This window comes from Acanthochromis polyacanthus, chromosome 20 (assembly GCF_021347895.1).
Source record: "Acanthochromis polyacanthus isolate Apoly-LR-REF ecotype Palm Island chromosome 20, KAUST_Apoly_ChrSc, whole genome shotgun sequence".
Classification (NCBI taxonomy): domain Eukaryota; kingdom Metazoa; phylum Chordata; class Actinopteri; family Pomacentridae; genus Acanthochromis; species Acanthochromis polyacanthus.
This window is the reverse complement of record NC_067132.1, coordinates 3,489,115-3,508,682: the sequence shown is the minus strand read 5'-3', so window position 1 is coordinate 3,508,682 and position 19,568 is coordinate 3,489,115. Positions and strand designations below refer to the sequence as shown.

The 19,568-nt window shown below is 41.1% G+C and overlaps 1 protein-coding gene across 1 annotated transcript in view; it reads left to right on the top strand.

Moving 5' to 3' along the window:
* Positions 1-2,779: 2,779 nt before the first annotated feature.
* pde1ca (phosphodiesterase 1C, calmodulin-dependent a) overlaps positions 2,780-19,568 on the top strand; it is a gene marked incomplete at its 5' end in the record, with an annotated part of 43,223 nt that continues 26,434 nt past the window's right edge. Inside the window, 7 exon segments of the mRNA XM_022204826.2 lie at positions 2,780-2,895; positions 2,897-3,039; positions 6,053-6,103; positions 7,732-7,885; positions 14,696-14,809; positions 15,626-15,808; positions 17,464-17,530. Of these exon segments, the coding sequence (XP_022060518.2) occupies positions 2,780-2,895; positions 2,897-3,039; positions 6,053-6,103; positions 7,732-7,885; positions 14,696-14,809; positions 15,626-15,808; positions 17,464-17,530 (828 nt within the window).

Below are 19,568 nucleotides of genomic sequence, written 5' to 3'. Positions count from 1 at the left end.
TGTGTCCGAAGTGAGATTTGTCAATGTGTAAAAGAATTTGTCTATGAGAACTGAGATTTGTCAATGCGAACCGGAATCTTCAAAAGTCGTCCGAAAATGTGTCCGTCTGTAAATAGGTTTTCAAATGTGTATAAAAAGAACTGCCAATCTGTACTAAAATTGGTACATATAATAAGAGTTGTCCATGCATACAAAGAGTTGTCCATGAGTAAAAGGAGTTGTCAATGCGTAAAAAGACATACGTAGTTGAAAAATTTACGCATCCCACTAGACATCAGCAAAAAATACAAATCACCAGTTACGAGTCGTTCGGTTTCACAATTGGCTGTTTTATTTTCATGTGACTTTTGCTACACTTCTGCCATGGGTGACATTCGTATCCTACGGCCGCGTCCCGCTCAGGTGGTGGTCGACTCTCCGGACGACACAATGATTTCTCCAAGCCAAACACTGTCTGTCCGTTTACCCCAGCACAGCCACGCTTCGCGGCCCCGGTCCCGACCAGGCGCCGCCACGCAGCTCTACGCTCGTCTCGTCTGGGCTACCTGGTTGATCCTGCCAGTAGCATATGCTTGTCTCAAAGATTAAGCCATGCAAGTCTAAGTACACACGGCCGGTACAGTGAAACTGCGAATGGCTCATTAAATCAGCTATGATTTAATCGGCTGATTTAATATGATTGATCGGCTCAAGGTTATCCCCCGGGTGGCGGCCACCTGAGGCATAGCACCGCCTGAAGCTTGCAGACGGCGGGAACTGCCGAGGTAAAGGGCAGCAGAGCGGAAGGCAGCCAGCATGGACGAGCCTGTGAGCCTGAGGTCAGGGAGCTAAAACCCTATCGTTTTTCAGATACGAATCTCACTCACGGCAGAAGCGTAGCAAAAGTCACATGAAAATAAAACAGCCAATTGTGAAACTGAACGACTCATAACTGGTGATTTGTCTGTATTTTCTGCTGATGTCTAGTGGGATACGTAAATTTTTCAACTACGAATGCCTTTGTACGCATTGACAACTCCTTTTACGCATGGACAACTCTTTGTACGCATGGACAAATCTTATTATATGTACAAATTTTAATACAGATTGGCAGGTTTTTTTTACACATTTGAAAACCTATTTACAGACGGACAAATTTTCAGACGACTTTTGAAGATTTTGGTTCGCATTGACAAATCTCAGTTCACATAGACAAATTCTTTTACACATTGACAAATCTCACTTCGGACACATGGATTGAAATACAGACAGACAACTCTCGATTCGCATTGACAAATAGTTTTGCTACAGTAATACCCCCCTATTTTTACACTAAACTTTAAGACTGTATTTGAAACACAACCATCCCATATGATGAAAGAAATGATGAAGTATAAAGAAACCATCATCGCAACAGACATTTATCCAGTTCCACTGACATACAGCTTCCTGTGGACAGTGTTCTGCCACAGTCTGGACAAAATTTCATATGTCACACTTTGTTCCATCTTTGTCCTCCATGATTGGAAGAAATAACGAATGATGACGCAGAGTGATCAGCAGGTAACTGATGAAGTGGGGTCTAAGTCAAAAATCAAGAGTCAGAGTCTAAGACTTGACCGTATTCAAATGTTAAAGATTTTTTTAAAAAATCAGGAAGAGAAGTTAGCATTCAGGCAGCAGGATTTATTGTAGATAAAAATCCACGAGTAATTCTTAGCAGAGATTAACACACCCAAGAAAACCAGAGATACTGAGCTGTGCACCGTCTTTAATGCTGTGAGAGTTGCTCATGTTTCCGTGCCTGTAGGGCGAATGATAGGAGAGACAGTTCTGGCACGATTATACCTTTCTAAATCTACTGGTCAGATCTTGTCACGAAGATATGTTATTTCATTGTTAGGTTACACTTTACAGACATGCTCAGACTTTTATTTCCCATCTTACCCTCATTATTTTGTGACAGATTTCATGGATAGTGTACTTGTACGTGTTGTTCCCACAGAGTTCAGTAAAATCCATCCATCCATCCTCTATACACTGCTTTATCCTCACTGGGGTCATGGGAGGTGCTGGAGTCTATCCCAGCTGACTCGGGTGAAGGCAGGGGACACCCTGGACAGGTCACCAGTCTGTCACAGGGCTACATATACAGACACACAATCACACTCACATTCACACCTACGGACAATTTAGAGTAACCAATTAACCTCAGCATATTTTTGGGCTGTGGGAGGAAGCCGGAGTACCTGGAGAAAACCCACACATGCACAGAGAGAACATGCAAACTCCATGCAGAAAGATCCAAGGCCCAGGCCGGGATTTGAACCGGGGATGTTCTTGCTGCAAGGTGAAAGTGCTAACCACTACGCTGCTGTGCAGCCTCAGTAAAATCCATCACAAAGCAATAAATCTGTTCTCACTTTGACATTAAACCTTATTTTGAATGATTTTACATTTTATATTTTTAGTGAATTGCCATCTCTTTATATTTATATATTACTGTATATACATAAGAAAACAAATACACAGCTCATTTATGCTGACTTCTTAGCTCACCTTTGCCAGCAGACTAAAACCAAAACAGTCCCATACAGGGTGGTTAAATAAGAAACTAATGGGGTGAAACACCCTCACATCAGCTCTGAGTCAGCTTTAAATAATGGCAGTAACAGAGAAATTAAAGAGAACTGTGAGAGAGATGCAGTTCTGAGCCACCCTGCAGGATGAGAGTGGCCTTCAGGGACTGAGAAGTGGGAGGAGGAGGGGTGGAAGACGCCACTGTTCCTGCTGAACACGACTTCCAAAGGCTCAGCAACACCTGCAGCCTCCAATGGGAGTACAAGCAGTGCCAGGGTTACAACCACGCCGAGGAAAAGAGCCTCTCCGTTCAGTTCTCTCCGGGGAAACATTGCTCTGCTTTCCTTCTACATCCAGCTGACACACAAGGCTTTAGAGGGGAATCAAGAGCCACGATGGCAGCACCTGCATCCAGAAAACAGGGATTTAAAAAGTGTCGGAGTGCTACTTTCAGCATAGATGGCTTCAGCTTCACCATAGGTAAAAGACTTTCTGTTTCAGTGCGTGTGCGTGTGCGTGTGCGTGTGCGTGTGCGTGTCTGTGTGTGTGCAGTTTTTGTTAGGGTCTGCTGTGTTGCTGCACAGATGATTTTCTTTTGTTCAGGTTTATTATAATAACTTGTCAGTGCTCATTCTCCTGGTGCAAAAACTTAGCCAAAAATCTGACTCAAACATGCTGTGTTCTGTACTGATAGAACACATCTGTGCTTCTATTTCCATTTCTTAGGTTTCCAGGTCTTTAATATTGATGTGCTATGAATTTAACGGTGAATCGGTCCTTACCCTCAAAACAGTTGGAGTCATGTGTGTGTGTATATTATCATAAAGTTTAATATTTTCCATCAGTTAGTGAGGAAAGTGAAAATGTCACTTAACGACACACATAAACCTCTTTTCATTGTCTGGCCTCACTACAGTCAGGATGAACGGTTACCAACTCAGAAAGTGAACTCGGGGTTTCTAAAGCTGCACATGAGTGTTCTTTTGAAAGAGGTGGAGTTGTCAATGGACAACCAGTTGCAAACATGGACAGGTCTTTTACAAATGGAAGGCAAACTATGATGTTTCAGGCATGGGAAGATTTCAAACATAATACAGACTAAAACAGCTGCAGCAGCTGAAGAACAAGGGAAAGCTGCAACAATCTGCAGACTACCAGAATGTAGAAATCAGTGGAATTATCACTGTCACCATGAGGGCACAAGTAAATATGACTTTAATTACAACTGTATATTCTGTTAAATAAATGTGTTGCTTATATGTGTTCTTCTGGTATGTAACCTCAGACACCCATATATGATTTATACTCTGCCTAATCATCATTAGGGTCATGGGGGGCTGGAGTCTCTCCCAGCTGACTGAGGGTGAAGGTTCACCTGGACAGGTAACAGTCTGTCACAGGGCTACACATAGAGACAAACAGTCACACTCACATTCACACCTACAGACAATGCAGAATCACCAGTTAACCTCAGCATGTTTCTGGACTGTGGGAGGAAGCTGGACAACCTGGAGAAAACCCACACATGTACAGGAAAACACGGAGACTCCATGCAGAAAGATCCCTGGAAGGCTGGGATGTGAACCAGGGATCTTGTAGCTGCAAGGCGACAGTGCTAACCACTGATCACTGTGCAGCCCCAGCCTCAGACAGTTTAGCATTATTCCTTTAGGTACAACCCTTGTATTATTAAATGGTCAGAGAGTGAGTAAAAAACAGACATTACAACATCATTTGTGCTTAGCAGACTGACAGAATAGAATAAGACACCATTCAACCTTTTTCATCCCTCAGTGGAGAAACTGGCAGCAAAGGAGAACATCAGCCAAAAAGTAAAAATAAAGTAAAAATATACAGTTCTTCCAAGTGTGGATATTTACATATGCACAAATTCCTCTGGATGTAAAAGAAAAAACAAAAACATAACAACATTGCGCACATCAGAGGTACAACACAGATTTGTCCACAAATACTGATAAAGAATTAAAAATATGCACATATTAATCTGTAAGCAGAAAAAATACTGATGTTGCACAGATTGTCACACATATCTGACATTGTACAAAAGGTCACGAGTAACTGTGTGCAGCTTTATGCATTTCTCACAAGAACTACAAACTACAACCCTAAACCAAAGTGAGAAATTTGAAATATATCCCAGACTATAATTAGCCACCGCTGCAGCACACTCAGGAAGGAAACCTGCAAAAGCTGCACACTGCCACAATGTAAAGTGTAATTAATGATACATTTCTGTCCTGTTGCTTAGAAGTAGGATACTTGATTAAGAGTCAAGATTTAGCCTAATTGTAATCATGCATCACAAGATTGTATAATGAAATTAGTCAATCAGTCCCACATTCAGTCTCATTCCCATGGCGTGTAAGATGTTCTTTGTAAAATGTGAGCAAGTACAGAAAAAATATAAACACAAGATTACAAATGATCTTTTATACTTGTTGCATTTCTTATAAGTCAGCAGGCTTTTCTGTTTTATTAGTTTCTGTTTTAGGATAATATCAGAAAGACATACAGAACAATGAAATGACTCCTAAAACCTCCCATCTTCTCCTCTCATTACCTGCACACCAAACTGAGTAAAACCAGAAGCTACCTCACAACCCCAAGTCCTGTTTTGTGGTACGCATTTCTGGTTTGCCTAAATGTCATCAAAACCAGAGACGGTTTATTGTTTGCTGTGACACACATATAAATACATCTACAATATTCATACCTACAAACGCAGACAAGCAGAAAATGATTAAAAGTATTCAAGACATTTTTACAGAAATTATTGTCTGTCTTTACTTTAGCAATAGAACTAATGTAATTTTGCTGTGTGGTGTTTGAGTGTTTGTGGTTGTGCGTGTGTGTCCGTGTTTGTTTACTGCTGTTACTATGGGAACCAGTAGAGATGGGAAATTACTTTGACGTCCTTTTGATTGGTGCAGATGAATACTTGTGTTGTCAGTCGTTAGGGCCCTGAGCTCAGAGAGTCGTTATCACTAATGAAGTGACCTCAAAGCACGATCTGACCGTTCTTTATCTCCATCTTCTCTGCCTGAGTTCTGCTGTACTTCCCATCCCCCAATCATTTTACCGACACACACACACAAAGACATTTCACATTTCATATTCATCCTGTTATAGAAGATATTTACTGACTTTACTGACTTGTTTTCTACTCTTTTTATAACATGGTGTGTACAACATGCTTCTTGTTTCATTTTATTAAAACTGGTTCAATTAGAGCTTTTCTTTGTTAATCACAGACTACCAGGAATACTAATTTGTCCTGATGAACACTTATAGGACTCTGGCTACTGTTTCAGATTACCCATGTCAAAGTCTAGTCAGAGAATGTCCCTTTGTTTGCACTTCCAGGCCTAAAGACACCAACCATGGCAGCTTTAGGCCTTTATTATCTGACATGTGTTACTGTATTAGTAGCCAGACTATAAAATGAAAGATATTTTCCAAATATTTTCCACAGTTGCCAATGAAGCAGGAGAAAACAACCGGCATCCACGGTCCCGCTTTTCACGTGAGTTCATGACAACAAATATATGTCCTAAACAGTCAAAAATACCTCAAATAATTACACAACAAAGAAATATAAATAATCCCATGGAGAGAAACAAAAAGTTTTTCTTTCATTCAGTGCTGTCTTTTTTGCAGAGTTAAGGGTAGGTAAAGACAGGCAGTGTTGTGTCAAAGTAATAGTTATAGTTCCATGCAAAATGATTCAACCACCCTGACATTTAGACATTCTGGCAAAATGAGCAACATAACAACTGCAGGCAATTACTAAATCATATAAGAGGTGAACAGTTAGTTTATTGGAATATAATATCAAGTCAAAAATCAATATTTAATTTGAAATACATCCAAAATTTTAATTTTTTTTACAAAAGCTGGTTGCAAAATGATTCAACCCCCTATAAACAATGATAGGTACACACAGATAGTTTCAACACAACTCAAATGCCATCCACCTGTATGTGTACAGTTTGAGGTGATTCCAACAGTGACCCATGTTAAACATTGAGTAATACTCATGTCTATTAAAAGGGTACACTTTGTGTCAATACTCCCCATGCGCCTCTAGCAAGCAACATGGTTAAGACCAGAGAGTCCCTGAAGTTTAAAGAGGAGATAGCTGCTGTGCACAAGAAAGGAAATGGGTACAAGAAGATCTCCAAGCTCTTGAATGTTCCCAGAGACTCTGTTGGAAGCATCATTGGTAAGTTCAAAGTCATCAGTACTGTGGCTACACTACATGGTCGAAAAAAGAAGCTGTCTGCGAGAACATCAAGATTCCTGCGGAGACAGATGGACAAGAACCTGCAGGAAGATTTGGCTGAAAGAGGAACTGATGTTTCTGTGGACACACTCCATGCTGAAGGGATTAATGTCAGATTCCACAGACGGACACCACTTCTGAAGCCACACTACAAGAAAAATCCAGTCTACTAAAACCAACGTATGAAAGCCACAGAAGTTCTGGGAGACGGTTCTATAGACTGATGAGACAACACTAGAGTTCTTTGGTCCTGTGGATCAGAGGTATGTCTGGTGCAGGAAGAACGAGGCATACGAGGACAAGAACACCCTGCCTACTGTGAAGCATGGTGGTGGATCTGTAATGCTAATGGGGGTGTTTTACTTCTAATGGAACCGGGAATCTCCAACGTATTGAAGGCACCATGAGTTTGAGCAACTATCAGGATATTCTGGCCAAGAATGTCACTCAGTTCATGAAAAAGCTGAAGCTTGGGCGTAATTGGACATTCCAGCAAGACAATGACCCCAAACACACATCAAAATCAACAAAAGCTGGTTAGAGAAGAAAGCCTGGAAGGTTTTTGAGTGGCCATCACAGTCTCCAGACTGAAACCCAATGGAGAATCTGTGGTGGGATCTGAAGAAAGCTGTTGCAGCACATAGACCTCAGAACATTGCTTAGCTGGAGACCCAAAAATCCCAAGGAGTGCTGCCAGAAGCTTTTAGCGACGATACCTCCCGTCTACAGCAGGTCTTTGTAGTCAAAGGGTGAGCATGAAGTACTAAAGATACAGCCTTATAGGGGGTCAAATAATTTTGCAACATGTTTTTTGTAAAGAGTAATAATCATGAGTATGTCTGACACCTGTTTGTATGAAAATTGTTCAGGTTCACAGTCCCAGAATGCACTATGCACTGCTGTCACTGCTGGCACCACCAGAGACAAAGGGATTCTGATTGATCCACGCAGTGCTGAAGAGATCCTGGCTGATGAGCTTCCAATCCCTGATGCACCTGATGCCATGGAGAAGACGGCTATCAGGTGAAATACAAACATTTCATCATTATCCATGTTGGCACAAATAATGATCCCAAACAGCAGTCCACAAGTCTAAGACACCTGTTCAGCACTCACATCATACAAAATAAGACATATATTTCAACACCATTTGGCCTTAGAATGTTCAGATTAAACCCCTGTGAAACTCCAAATGTGAACTTCATTAATAATTTTAGGCTTCTCCTGGAACAAGTGGATCTTTTGGTACAGCTCAATTTCAGTTTTGTTTATATAGCACCAATTCATAGCATACAATGCTGTGGAAAAACTATTTCCCTAATGTTTACTTTTACTTCAAATTTCTTATATGTAAATGTTCCAGATCATCAAAGGAATATTCATATTTACTGAATATTAGACAACCCACAAAACACAAAATACTGTTTTTAAATGACCTTTTATTGAAGATTTATTGAAAACCACCATGTTTCACTGCTGCTACCATGTTCTTCTTGTGCAATGCAGTATTAGCTTTAGAGCAGATGTAATGATCCATGCCTTCCAAAAATTTCCATCTTTCACTCATCAGTCCACAGGATGTTATCCCAAAAGTCTTTGGGCTCATCAAATTCCAGACAAGCCTTGATGTTCTTTTAGTCCAGTAGTGGTTCGCATGTTGCAGCTCTTGCACAGAGGCATCTTAGCTCAGTTTCTTCCTTATTGTGGAATCAAATAGACAAACCTTAACTGACCTAACCATCTGGGTTCTTTTGTGACCTCCTGGATTAGATGTCACTTTAAGAGACATGTTGGTCATTGGTCCACTCCTGAGGGTTCACCTGTGTTCCATGATTCTCTATTTGTGGATAATGTCTCATACTGAGGTTCTCTGGAGTCCCAGAGTCTTAGCAATGGCTTTGTAACCCTCCAGACTGATAAATGTCAATGAGTTTGCTTGGCATCTCTTCTCAAGTCTCTTTAGATTGCTGCTATTTAAATTCAATTAAAGTAATTCAATTTTATTTGTATAGTGCCAGTTCACAACATGTAATTTCAGAGCAGTTGCATAGCTGTCACGGGGAGTCAGAGACCCAGGCGCAGACAAAAAACTCAGCACTCAAAAAAATGCAGAAGCAAGGATTTTATTACAAGAAGCAAATAAAGAACAGTACTGAAGGGAGAGGGGGGAAGATGAATGAACTAAAGGAAGGGCTAAACTAAAACTGACACTAGAGGGCGGAATAGAGAAAACAAGATAAGAGACACTAGGAATAGGACTACAGCTATGAACGGGATTACACTAAAAATAACATTCAGCAAGGACTAGATGATAGAGGAACACACAGGGAAAAGGAGGCTAACCAGGGCTAGGCAGGCTGGGGGGCAGGGCAGTCCTATAAGAAATACTACGGACATGTCTGTATTAGAGAGTGACACGGGAGTGGATTTTCACTCCTGTCTCATCCCACTCCCACAGAAAAAAATCTTGTCCCGTCCCAATCCCAGGCCAGAGTAAAAAAAAAATCCTGTCCCATCCCACTCCTAGTAAAATGGCTCCCACTCCCGTCCCACTTCCATTCAGAATGACTCCCACTTCTGTACCGCTCCCTTTTTTTCCCCCTTCCTCTAGCTGTACTTAACTATGGTTAAACACGTTTTGCAAGCGGCATACGGCGTGTTAACGCCGTCACACTCGACTCTCGTGAAGCTGAGCAATATTTCCGACTTCCCTGCCATTTCTGTCAGCTTAATAGATAGGTCCTTACTTCTTACTTTGTGTTGCAAATCAGTTTTTAGCACATCAGATTCTACGCCAGTGTTAACTCCCTCCATTGCTGTTCTTCTTCTTTGAATAGACCCTGTGCACGTCAAAATGCTAACTTCCGGGTTCTGACCGGGAGGGCTTACAGGTCCTTCCGGAGGCTATTTCGCAGCATGGATAAAATGGAATCAAAAAAGAAAAACACTGTTTTCTCAGCAAAACAAAAAATCAGATTTCAGCGTGTTCAAGGTCGATATGGGAGGTACTGTAGTGTACCATTATGTTCGGCTTCTGATGTTTAAAATGGTTCTATAAGCCTTCACCGTTTTCCAAAAGACCGGCATTTGCGGGCTCAGTGGATTGCCAAAATTAGACGAAAAAAAATGTTTCACACTGAGCTGAGGATCGGGAATATTAGTGCATAGTCACTGATCAAACAGCAAATATCTGATCAACTATAACAACAATCCGTGCACTCTTCAATCATTTGTTATTCTGTTTTGACACCTAATCAAATATAGAGGAAATCCAAGCATTTGTCATTTTGTTCAAACAAAACTACAAATATAAAATGTCTTGCTGAACTCGACTAAGTACCAAAGACTAAAGTGTAAAGTGGATTCTCGTAGCTAACTAAGCAAAAAATAGTAATGTATAATCCCGTGAAGCTTCAGTGTTCCGCCAGCGGTACACCTACTAATTTGCATAGGAATTTAAAGAATGTCCGACGGCTGCAAACGCGATTATATAAACACTATACGCCGGTGGAAAGCTCAGATTCTCATGAATCCGCCGGTATAAACCACTTTCAGATGTGATTACCACAGCGGGTAATATAAACACATTTGTCCGACAAACAACGAATATCCATCTATCCGTTCTCTATACACGGCTTCAACGCACACAGCGCGACTCACATTTCCGGGTTCATTATTACACACAGATTAAAATATTCCACAAAAATGGCCATAATCCAACCTTGGACATCCAGACGAAACAAGCCAGTAACATATTTTCTCCAAAACATGTCCTGAAGTCGGTATATAATCCACGAATCGGTCGTTTTCAAGGAAATGCACCTCGCGATGCCTGTCCAATATTCCCTGTACTTCTCGTCATATTTTTTATTTACAAATAGAATATTAGTGATTTTTTGTATTGAAAATGGCTGGAATTGACTGCAGCTTAAAGGGATAAATACTAGAAAATAAAATAAGGTACATGTTTGGCAAGCCTACAGTTAAGCTAGCGCGAGTTATGTAGGATGCGATGCCACTTACCTTCAAAGTTACTGGGATATATAAAATTTGAATCCCTTTTCCTGTTTGTTTTGAGGAGCTGACGAAAAATCATCAACGAGACGATAAACATCGTCAACAGAAATTTTAGGCAAGTTGCTTAGGCATCTGGAAAAGTAAAGTGTACTGCTGGCTTCTTCCATTTTGACAGCGTTGTAAGCGGGACCAGAAGTAACTGTAGCACCCGGAGTTTTTCAACCGGAACTAGCACATGCTATCATGCACAGGGTCTATTATGGCGGAGAGCAGCGGCCGGAAGCACTGTTGGCTTCTGGGCCGTGTAGTTCTTTTCACTTCCATTACAGTGTAGGCTTATTGGCAAAAAAACTACAAAATGGCGGCGCATGTCATAAATTATATTTTGTCTTTTTGATTGGTTCCCACTCCCGTCTGCTCCCATTAACTTTTTATCCTGTACCGTCCCAATCACGTGATCAATAGTAAAGCTGACTCCCATCCCGCAGGAATCCCACGGGAATCCCGTGACCCGCGGGAATCCCGAAAAAATGTCAGTCTCTAGTCTGTATATGTAGCCCTGTGACAGACTGGTGACCTGTCCAGGGTGTCCCTTGCATTCACCCGAGTCAGCTGGGATAGACTCCAGCACCCCCCACGACCCTAGTGAGGATAAAGCGGTGTATAGAGGATGGATGGATGGATGGATGAATTCAACATCAGTGAAGTTACCATATGTGGTTCCTGCCCATTAGTGGTAAAAACAAAAAAAACAAAAAAAAGCATTCCTAGAGATGCATCATCACTGAGCACAATTATTCAACCGTAAAATGTGAGAGTTTCGTCAGCTAACCATGGTTAGTTTTGACGTTTCAACTGAAGATATAGAAGAGGACCGACCCTCTTTTTCCAACTTCAGAGAAAAGAGAAAGGCCTTTGCTGATTGGTCAAATCAAATCAAACTTTATTTACAGAGCACTTTTCATACTAAGAATGTAACACAAAGTGCTGTACAACATTTAAAAACATTTAAAAAATGCCACGATGTAGTGTGTTGTAACATGAAGTGATCTTCGCTGATTGGCTGGGTGAAAACCACATGCTTCTTTACCTCACTGAGAGGGGGAGCAACGGCATATTTTTAATGTATGCAGAAATGACCAATTATGATCACTTGCCTCATAAAAGGTTAACTCAGATACAGAACACAAAAAACAACAAAGCAAAACTACAAACTTAACTCAGACACTGAATGCTGCTGTGGCAAAGAGAAAACAGAATCTCAAAGAGCTGCAAGATTAACAACAGCTAACTGCATAAAAACCTAATCTGAACTCTCTGATCACTACCTAACTGGGGGCAGCCTGTCTGGCAGGGGTCTGGGGAGTTTGGGTGGTGGAGACGTGGGGTATGGAGGTCAGACATGGAGGACAGAGAACAGAGAGTTGAATTCCAGCAAGTTTGGAAGGTCTGCAGTGTCAGCAGGGATAGGCAGGGAGAGACTCAATGTTGTGAAGAAAAGAGAACAGAGCTTCTAAAGTGGAATAATAAAACTGAAACTGTATACTGTTCTTGCACTTTCGTGACTTTTGCACTCCTGTTTTTTGTTTTTGTTTCTAAGAGCCCTGTAATGTTAAATTTCTCCTTTGTGAGATTTATAAAGTCTATCTTATCTTATCTTATCTTATCTTACTGGCCTGATGTGGCTGACACACATGCTTAGCAACAGGCCAAAGAGGAGTGATGATCCAAGCCCAGTTTTATGGAGGAGAATGATGAAGGTGATCAGGTGGAGGTGCTCCCTGCTGCAGGTGTATTTATGCAGGTGATTAGGTGAAGTAGTAATTACATGCCACACAGTCCATCTGAAGGGAATGGGGAAGGGAGGAAGGAGGAACACAGAACAGGGAACCCAACAATCCAAAGTCTTTGGATTCCCAGTGAGCAAGCAATCATCAACAGCGGGAAAAGAACCAAAAAAACCTCACACAAAACCAGGCTGAGGGAAGGTGGCCATCAGCCTCGACCGGTTGGAGTGAGAGTGAAGATGAGGAGGGTGAGGGATAGCAGGAGGGGTTGGGGTGGGGATAGAAAGATAACAGATCAAGAACAGACAAACAATACAAACAGAACAATTAAAATTTTGGAGATCGGTGAGGCCAGAAACTGCAGATCAGAGATGTATCCAGAGACGCCTGCAGAGAGAGCAAACACAGGACCTGGAGGGAAACACAGAGTTAGTGATCTGTAATGTGATAGATACCAGTATGAGAGAGGAGCCCAGTGCACCATGGGAATCTCTCGGCAGTCTAAACCTATAGCAGTATAACCCCTTAAGCTTCAGTGTACCGCCGGCGGTACACCTACTAATTTGCATAGGAATTTCAAGAATGTCCGACGGGTGCAAACACGATTATACAAACACTATACGCCGATGGAAAGCTTAGATTCTCATGAATCCGCTGGTATAAACCACTTTCAGATGTGATTACCACAGCGGGTGAGAAAAACACATTTGTCCGACAAAAACGAATATTCATCCATCCGTTCTCTGTACACGGCTTCAACGCACACAGCGCGACTCACATTTCCGGGTTCATTATTACACACAGAAAAAAGATTCCACAAAAAACGGCCATAATCCAACCTTTTACATCCAGATGACACAAGCCAGTAAACTATTTTGTCCAAAACATGTCCTGAAGTCGGTATAAAATCCCCGAATCGGTCATTTTCAAGGAAATGCACCTCGCGATGCCCGTCCAATATTCCCCGTATTTTTCGTAATTTTTTTTAATTTAAAAATAGAATATTAGCGATTTTTTGTACTGAAAACGGCTGGAATTGACTGAAGCTTAAAGGGATAACTAAAGGACAACTCATCTGATCGGGAGCAGTCCTAACTATAAGCTTTATCAAACAGGAAAATTTTAAGTCTAATCTTAAAAATAAAGAGGGTGTCTGCCTCACGAACCCAAACTGGGAACTGATTCCACAGGTCACAACCATGTGGCACTGGAAAGCTAAGGCACATTCAGAGAGGGTTGACCAATTGGAAAGCAATGAAGTCAAGTCAAAGTTCTTGATTTGTCTCCCACGGGGGAAATTTGACTCAGGGGCACTTCTACACAAACAATAAACATTCAGGGCATAAAAACAACAAGACGAGCACAGAATAAAAGTATACAGACAGTAAAAACCAACCAAGACAGTAAAAACAGATCAAAACACAGTCAATAGCCAATGTGCAAAGGGAAATATTAGCTCATAAAGAGTCATCATAAAGACCCAAGAAGCGATTGGCACCAGTCTTTCATGTCTGCTCATTGATGAACTTGACAGACAGAGGTACAGATGAATGTTTGTAACTTTTATGATTACAGAGAGGGACCCTGACCCTCCTCCCTGACTTCCACAGTGTGTAACTGTGTATTCTGTATGTAGAATATGGGAGCTGTCTGTTAAAATGGTTTTCACCTGTGAAATGACGGCCTGGTTAAAAACCTCCTGGAGGTTTCAGAGGAATGTGCCCCATAATCTTACCTACTGTTTTTATTAGATTGTGTATCTGAGGTTTAGATTTGACAGTTTCCCAAACTGATGTGATAAAATACTGAATAATGGATTCAATTGTTGCTCTGTAAAAGATTAACATCATGATTTTGCAACCCCAAATAAACAAAATCTAAGCAGGAAAGGAATGCTCTGATGGATTTTGGCAGAAAAACGGTGGCAACCTGCATCTGCCAACTCATGTCACTGTCAACATGAACTCCATGGTATTTGAATGAGGTCAGCTGTTTCACTGTGTGGTTATGTATGGACACTGCATTTCAGGTTGCGATGTCTTGTAAAGCAGCTGGAGATGGGGGAGGCATCTGTGGTGGAACTGAAGAAAACCCTGGAGTATGCTGCCTCAGTCCTTGAATCTTTATACATTGAGGAAACAAGGCAAGGCGACTTGATGTTAGTTTCGCTTTAATTAAAAAAAGTTTCGATACTGATTTTTAAGCATTTTGAGCAAAAATATTCAGATTAGACTTGAACATGTTCAGATGCTTCAATGCTCAAAAGACATTGTTGTTGTTATACTGTAAATCACTGCAGCGCCTCTTCTCACACTTTCTCTGAAATGCTATATTTATGCTCCTGTCTCTTTCAGGCTTGATTATGTATACTTTTCAGTGCTGATTTTAAATGGTATACACTGATACAGCATTATGTATGAATGCTGCATCAGAGTAGATTCTCCTCCATGAGGCAGAACTGAAACAACATACAAATGAACATAATTTACATGTTTGGGACATGAAACCACACTAGATACTGAAAAATATCTATATTGGATTATTAAATTGCTAAATTGTAATCATTGTGAGCATACAAAATTACTTATCAAAACTTGTTTGACACATGAAACTAGGACTGACTTGATATCGTTAGAAATCTCTACAAACCAAAATAAAGGCTTTTTAATTAATTGATGGAACCATGAGTAGATCAGTCAACACTATGTGCCAAACATGGTCATGTTAACATGATTCTATATGCATTTACCTTTTTTAAGTTCAGGCATAAATGCATGTCTTTGCTGCTATAGAAGTAAAATCATTCACATTTTTGGAGAGAAAGTGTGATGAAGAGAAGTGCAAGTAAATAAACACTGCAGCTGCACTAAGCAAGATGGTCATTTGTATATTTGGGTGTAACGTAGCCTGCAGAAATGAATGCTGTATGAGTTTTGGGTTTTTGGGTGTACTCTTGCAGACGGGGGGTGGATCCAGAGGATGAGCTCAGTGATATCCAGTCGGACGCTGTTCCATTGGAGGTTCGTGACTGGCTCGCCTCCACTTTTACCCGGCAGAGGGGCCTGATGCTGCGCCGCATTGAAGACAAGCCACGCTTCCGCAGCATCGTCCATGCAGTGCAGGCTGGCATCTTTGTGGAGAGGTTTCACTGCTTTGGTTTGCTTCAGTAAATCAGCTGTATAGCACATAGATTATCAAATCAGTATGTAGTACTCTTAGCCTGGCCAGCAGAACAAAAACAAACTGGAGGAATTACACAGATGCTGTACACATGCTGTGTATAGCTTTTTGCTTTGTTTTATTGACTGCTAATTTAAAAAGCTCACAGAAGCTATACAGTTGTATGGGACAATTTCTTTTTTAGTAAAACACGTCAGATTCAGGTATTAACTTCAGTTTAGGTTAGGTTAGGTTTGGTTAGATTTGATGAATGATAATCGAAAATGGATTATTTCACATTTAACAAACCCATACAGACGAGCAGTGGCAAGCACTGTCGTCTCAAATCTCAGCCGGGGATGTTTCTATGGGGAGTTGGTATGCTCTTCCTGGGTGCTCCAGCTTCCTGCCACAGTTCAAAAACATGCTTAGGTTAATTGCTGATTCTAAATTGGCCTTAGGTGTGAGCATTAGTGTGCATGGCTCATCTTTCTGCCTATTTGCCCTGTGGTGGACTGGCAACATGTCCGGGGTGTACCCTGTCTTTCATCCGATGTACCCTGTCTTTCATCCGAAGTCAACTAGGATAGGCTTCAGTCCCTGCACCTTAGACAGGATAAAGCATATAGATAATAAAAAATATATATATTCTGTTTTGATATGACTGAAGTCAACAAATAATATATAAAGATGAGTGGCAGCCAGTCAGAATTCAGCCAATGACCTTCCTTCCAGAACAACAATTTATCACTAACTCACAAGTTATGGAGATTCTGGCTGAAGTTATTAACTGTATAACTGTTTCTTTGTTCCTGTAAAGAAAAGAGAAAGGAGATACTGGCTTGAAATATTTTCTTGGAAATTTGTCCCGACACAGACTCTGGTCTAGCCTAGCCGCGCTAGACCCATGTTCTGAAGGCACAAGGGTCTAGGGCCGCTCGACAGGGATGGAGGCGGGCTAAAAGGTTGTCTTTCAAATCACTCTGCAGCAATTGGGTAGGTATACAACCAATCAGTGCAACGAATAGGCTGACGTAGTTCCTGGAGCGCCGGTGGATTGTGGCTAAGTCCCATTAGCTTCCCAACCAGCGGAGCCAACTGGTATATTAAGGATTTGCCATATCCCGTCGGCATAAGTCCAAATACGTCTTTCTTCTCAATGAAACACTTCAGTGCCGTCCTTTGTTTATCTTTCAAGTTGAATTTTAGCTTCAAATCTTTAAGGGCTGTGGCCAAAGCCGAGTCGAAAGATAACTGTTTATTGTGGGCCGGTTGTTTCTGTCAGAATCGTCGCGCCTCTGTCGTCACTTCGTTACGCCCGCCTTCTGACTCTACACTTCATGGTGATTGGTCCGGCCAGTTTTAGGAGAATCCAGCCTCGAGCCTTATGGAGAGTAACTAGACCCACCCTGGCAGAGAATTAAATTCGTTGCGGTGGGTTGTCTAGCGCGGCTAGGCTAACTCTGGTCTGCTTTGCTCAGTTGTGTTGATGATTATTTTTCCAAAGAAAGGACTAAAAAGAAAAGACTAAAAAGAAAAAGAAAAAAAAGTTCTGGTTCCTAGCATACCTACCAGTGGTGCTTTCATTGTGTGCTAGGATGTGTTTTTTTACCCTGTGTGTAATGATGTGTGTGACAGGATGTACAGACGAACCTCCAATGTGGCCGGTCTCACTTATCCCTCAAATGTCATCACTGTGCTGAAGGTATGACTCTGTCTTTTTCTTTTTGTGTGGAGAAGAGGCTGTGATAGATTCATGAGACAACCTCTTTCATTCTTTCATGATTTGCAAATTCAATGAGGACTTTTGTGCACTTATTATTATTATTATTTTACATAGATTTTAATGTTATGCTTTAAAGTTCTACATTCATTTATTTTTGAAATGCTGCAGGTCTGAGGGAGGATTGAAACCAGTTTTACCAGGTCAGGAAGACAGCTGTCATCCTAATATAATGAGAGTATAAAGGAGAATTCCACTCCTGCTATTTCATTTGTGTTTGGACAGTGAAAGCTGCAGTTTAACAGGCGCTTACATGCCCCTCCAAAAGTATTGAAACATTGAGGCTAGCTCCTTTATTTTGCTGTAGACTGAAAACATTTGGGTTTGACATCAAGTAATGAATATGAGACAAGAGATCAACATTTCAGCTTTTATTTTCTGGTATTTACATCTGGATCTGATAAACAACTTAAAAGATAGCACCTTTTGCTTGAACCCATCCATTTTTCATGTGAGCAAAAGAACTGGACCATGTGACTGACAGGTGTGTGTTGTTGCCCTGGTGTGTCCTATTATACTGATTACTAAAACAATAAATAGCACTCTATGTCTATGTTTAGTTTCAGATTTGTGTTTTTCCTGTGCAGACTACGTCTATAGTTAGAGTTGTAACCAACATGAAAACCAGAGAGCTGTGTATGGGTAAAAAAACAAGCAGTTGTGAAGCTGAGAGAAGATGGAAAATCAATCAGAGTCATTGCACAAACATTGACCATAGCCAGTTCAACCATTTGGAATGTCCTGAAGAAGATAGAAACCACTGGTGGACTCAGTAACAGATCTCAAACAAGGAAAACAGGAGCAGTTCACAACATTGTGAGACTGTAAAGAAAGACACTAAAACAATGATGTTAGTGGCATCTGCAGCAATCTCCAGGGGGCAGGAGCGAAGGTATCGCAATCTGCTGTTCACAGAAGACTTCATGAACAAAAGTACAGAGGTTACACCAGAACATGCAAACCACTCTTTAGCAAGAAGAACAGGAAGGCCAGGCTAGAATTTGCTCCGAAAAAAGTCAGATTTGAGCCTCAAAAATTCTGGGACAAAGTTTTATGGACTGATGAGACAAAGATGAACCTTTAGCAGGAAAGTCTAAAACTTGGATAAAGAAATGATCTGCTCATGATCCCAGCACACAACCTCATCTATGAAACATAGTGGAGGTAATGTCATGGCTTGGGCTGCATGGCTTCTTCTGGGATTGACTCATTGATCTTCATTGATGATGTAAAACATGATGGCAGCAGAGAAATGAACTCAGAAGTCTACAGAACTATTTTGCTGTGGAAGGTTTTAGACTGAAAAAGTCAATCCCCAGACTTAAACCCTGTAGAGCTGCATTCTACCTGCTAAAGAGGAGACTGAAGGGAGTAACCCCCCAAAACAAACAACAGCTGAAAGAGGCTGTGGTGAAATCCTGGAAAAGCATCGAACAGAAGAATGCTAAAGTTTGGTGATGCCAATCGGTCACAGACTTGATGCAGTTATAAAGGAGTTGCAAATGAATATGAAGTCTTATTCACTTTAATCTATTTTAGGTTTATCTGTTCCAGTACTTTTGCTCACCTAAAAATCTGATGTTGCGTTACAAATAATGCTATCTACTAAGCTGTGTATCAGATCCAGATGTAAATATCTGGAAATAAAAGCTGAATGTTGATCTCTTGTCTCAAATTCATTGTTTGATATCAAATAATGAATGTTTTAACTCTACAGCAAAAATAAAGGAATCAGCCTCACTTTTCCAATACTTTTGGAGGAAAGTGTAGGTTAGGTCCATTTTAGGTGTCATACATGGAGGGGTAAGGACAGAGTGGCAATAATTACCTGAATTTTAGGTGCCCGTGACACGATGAATGGGGAGAAAGTAGCGTGTCTGATAGAAGCCAAACTAGATGACAACTAAAGTACAACACATTAACAGTAGGATTTGATATTTAAAAGGTTGGGGAGTAGGAA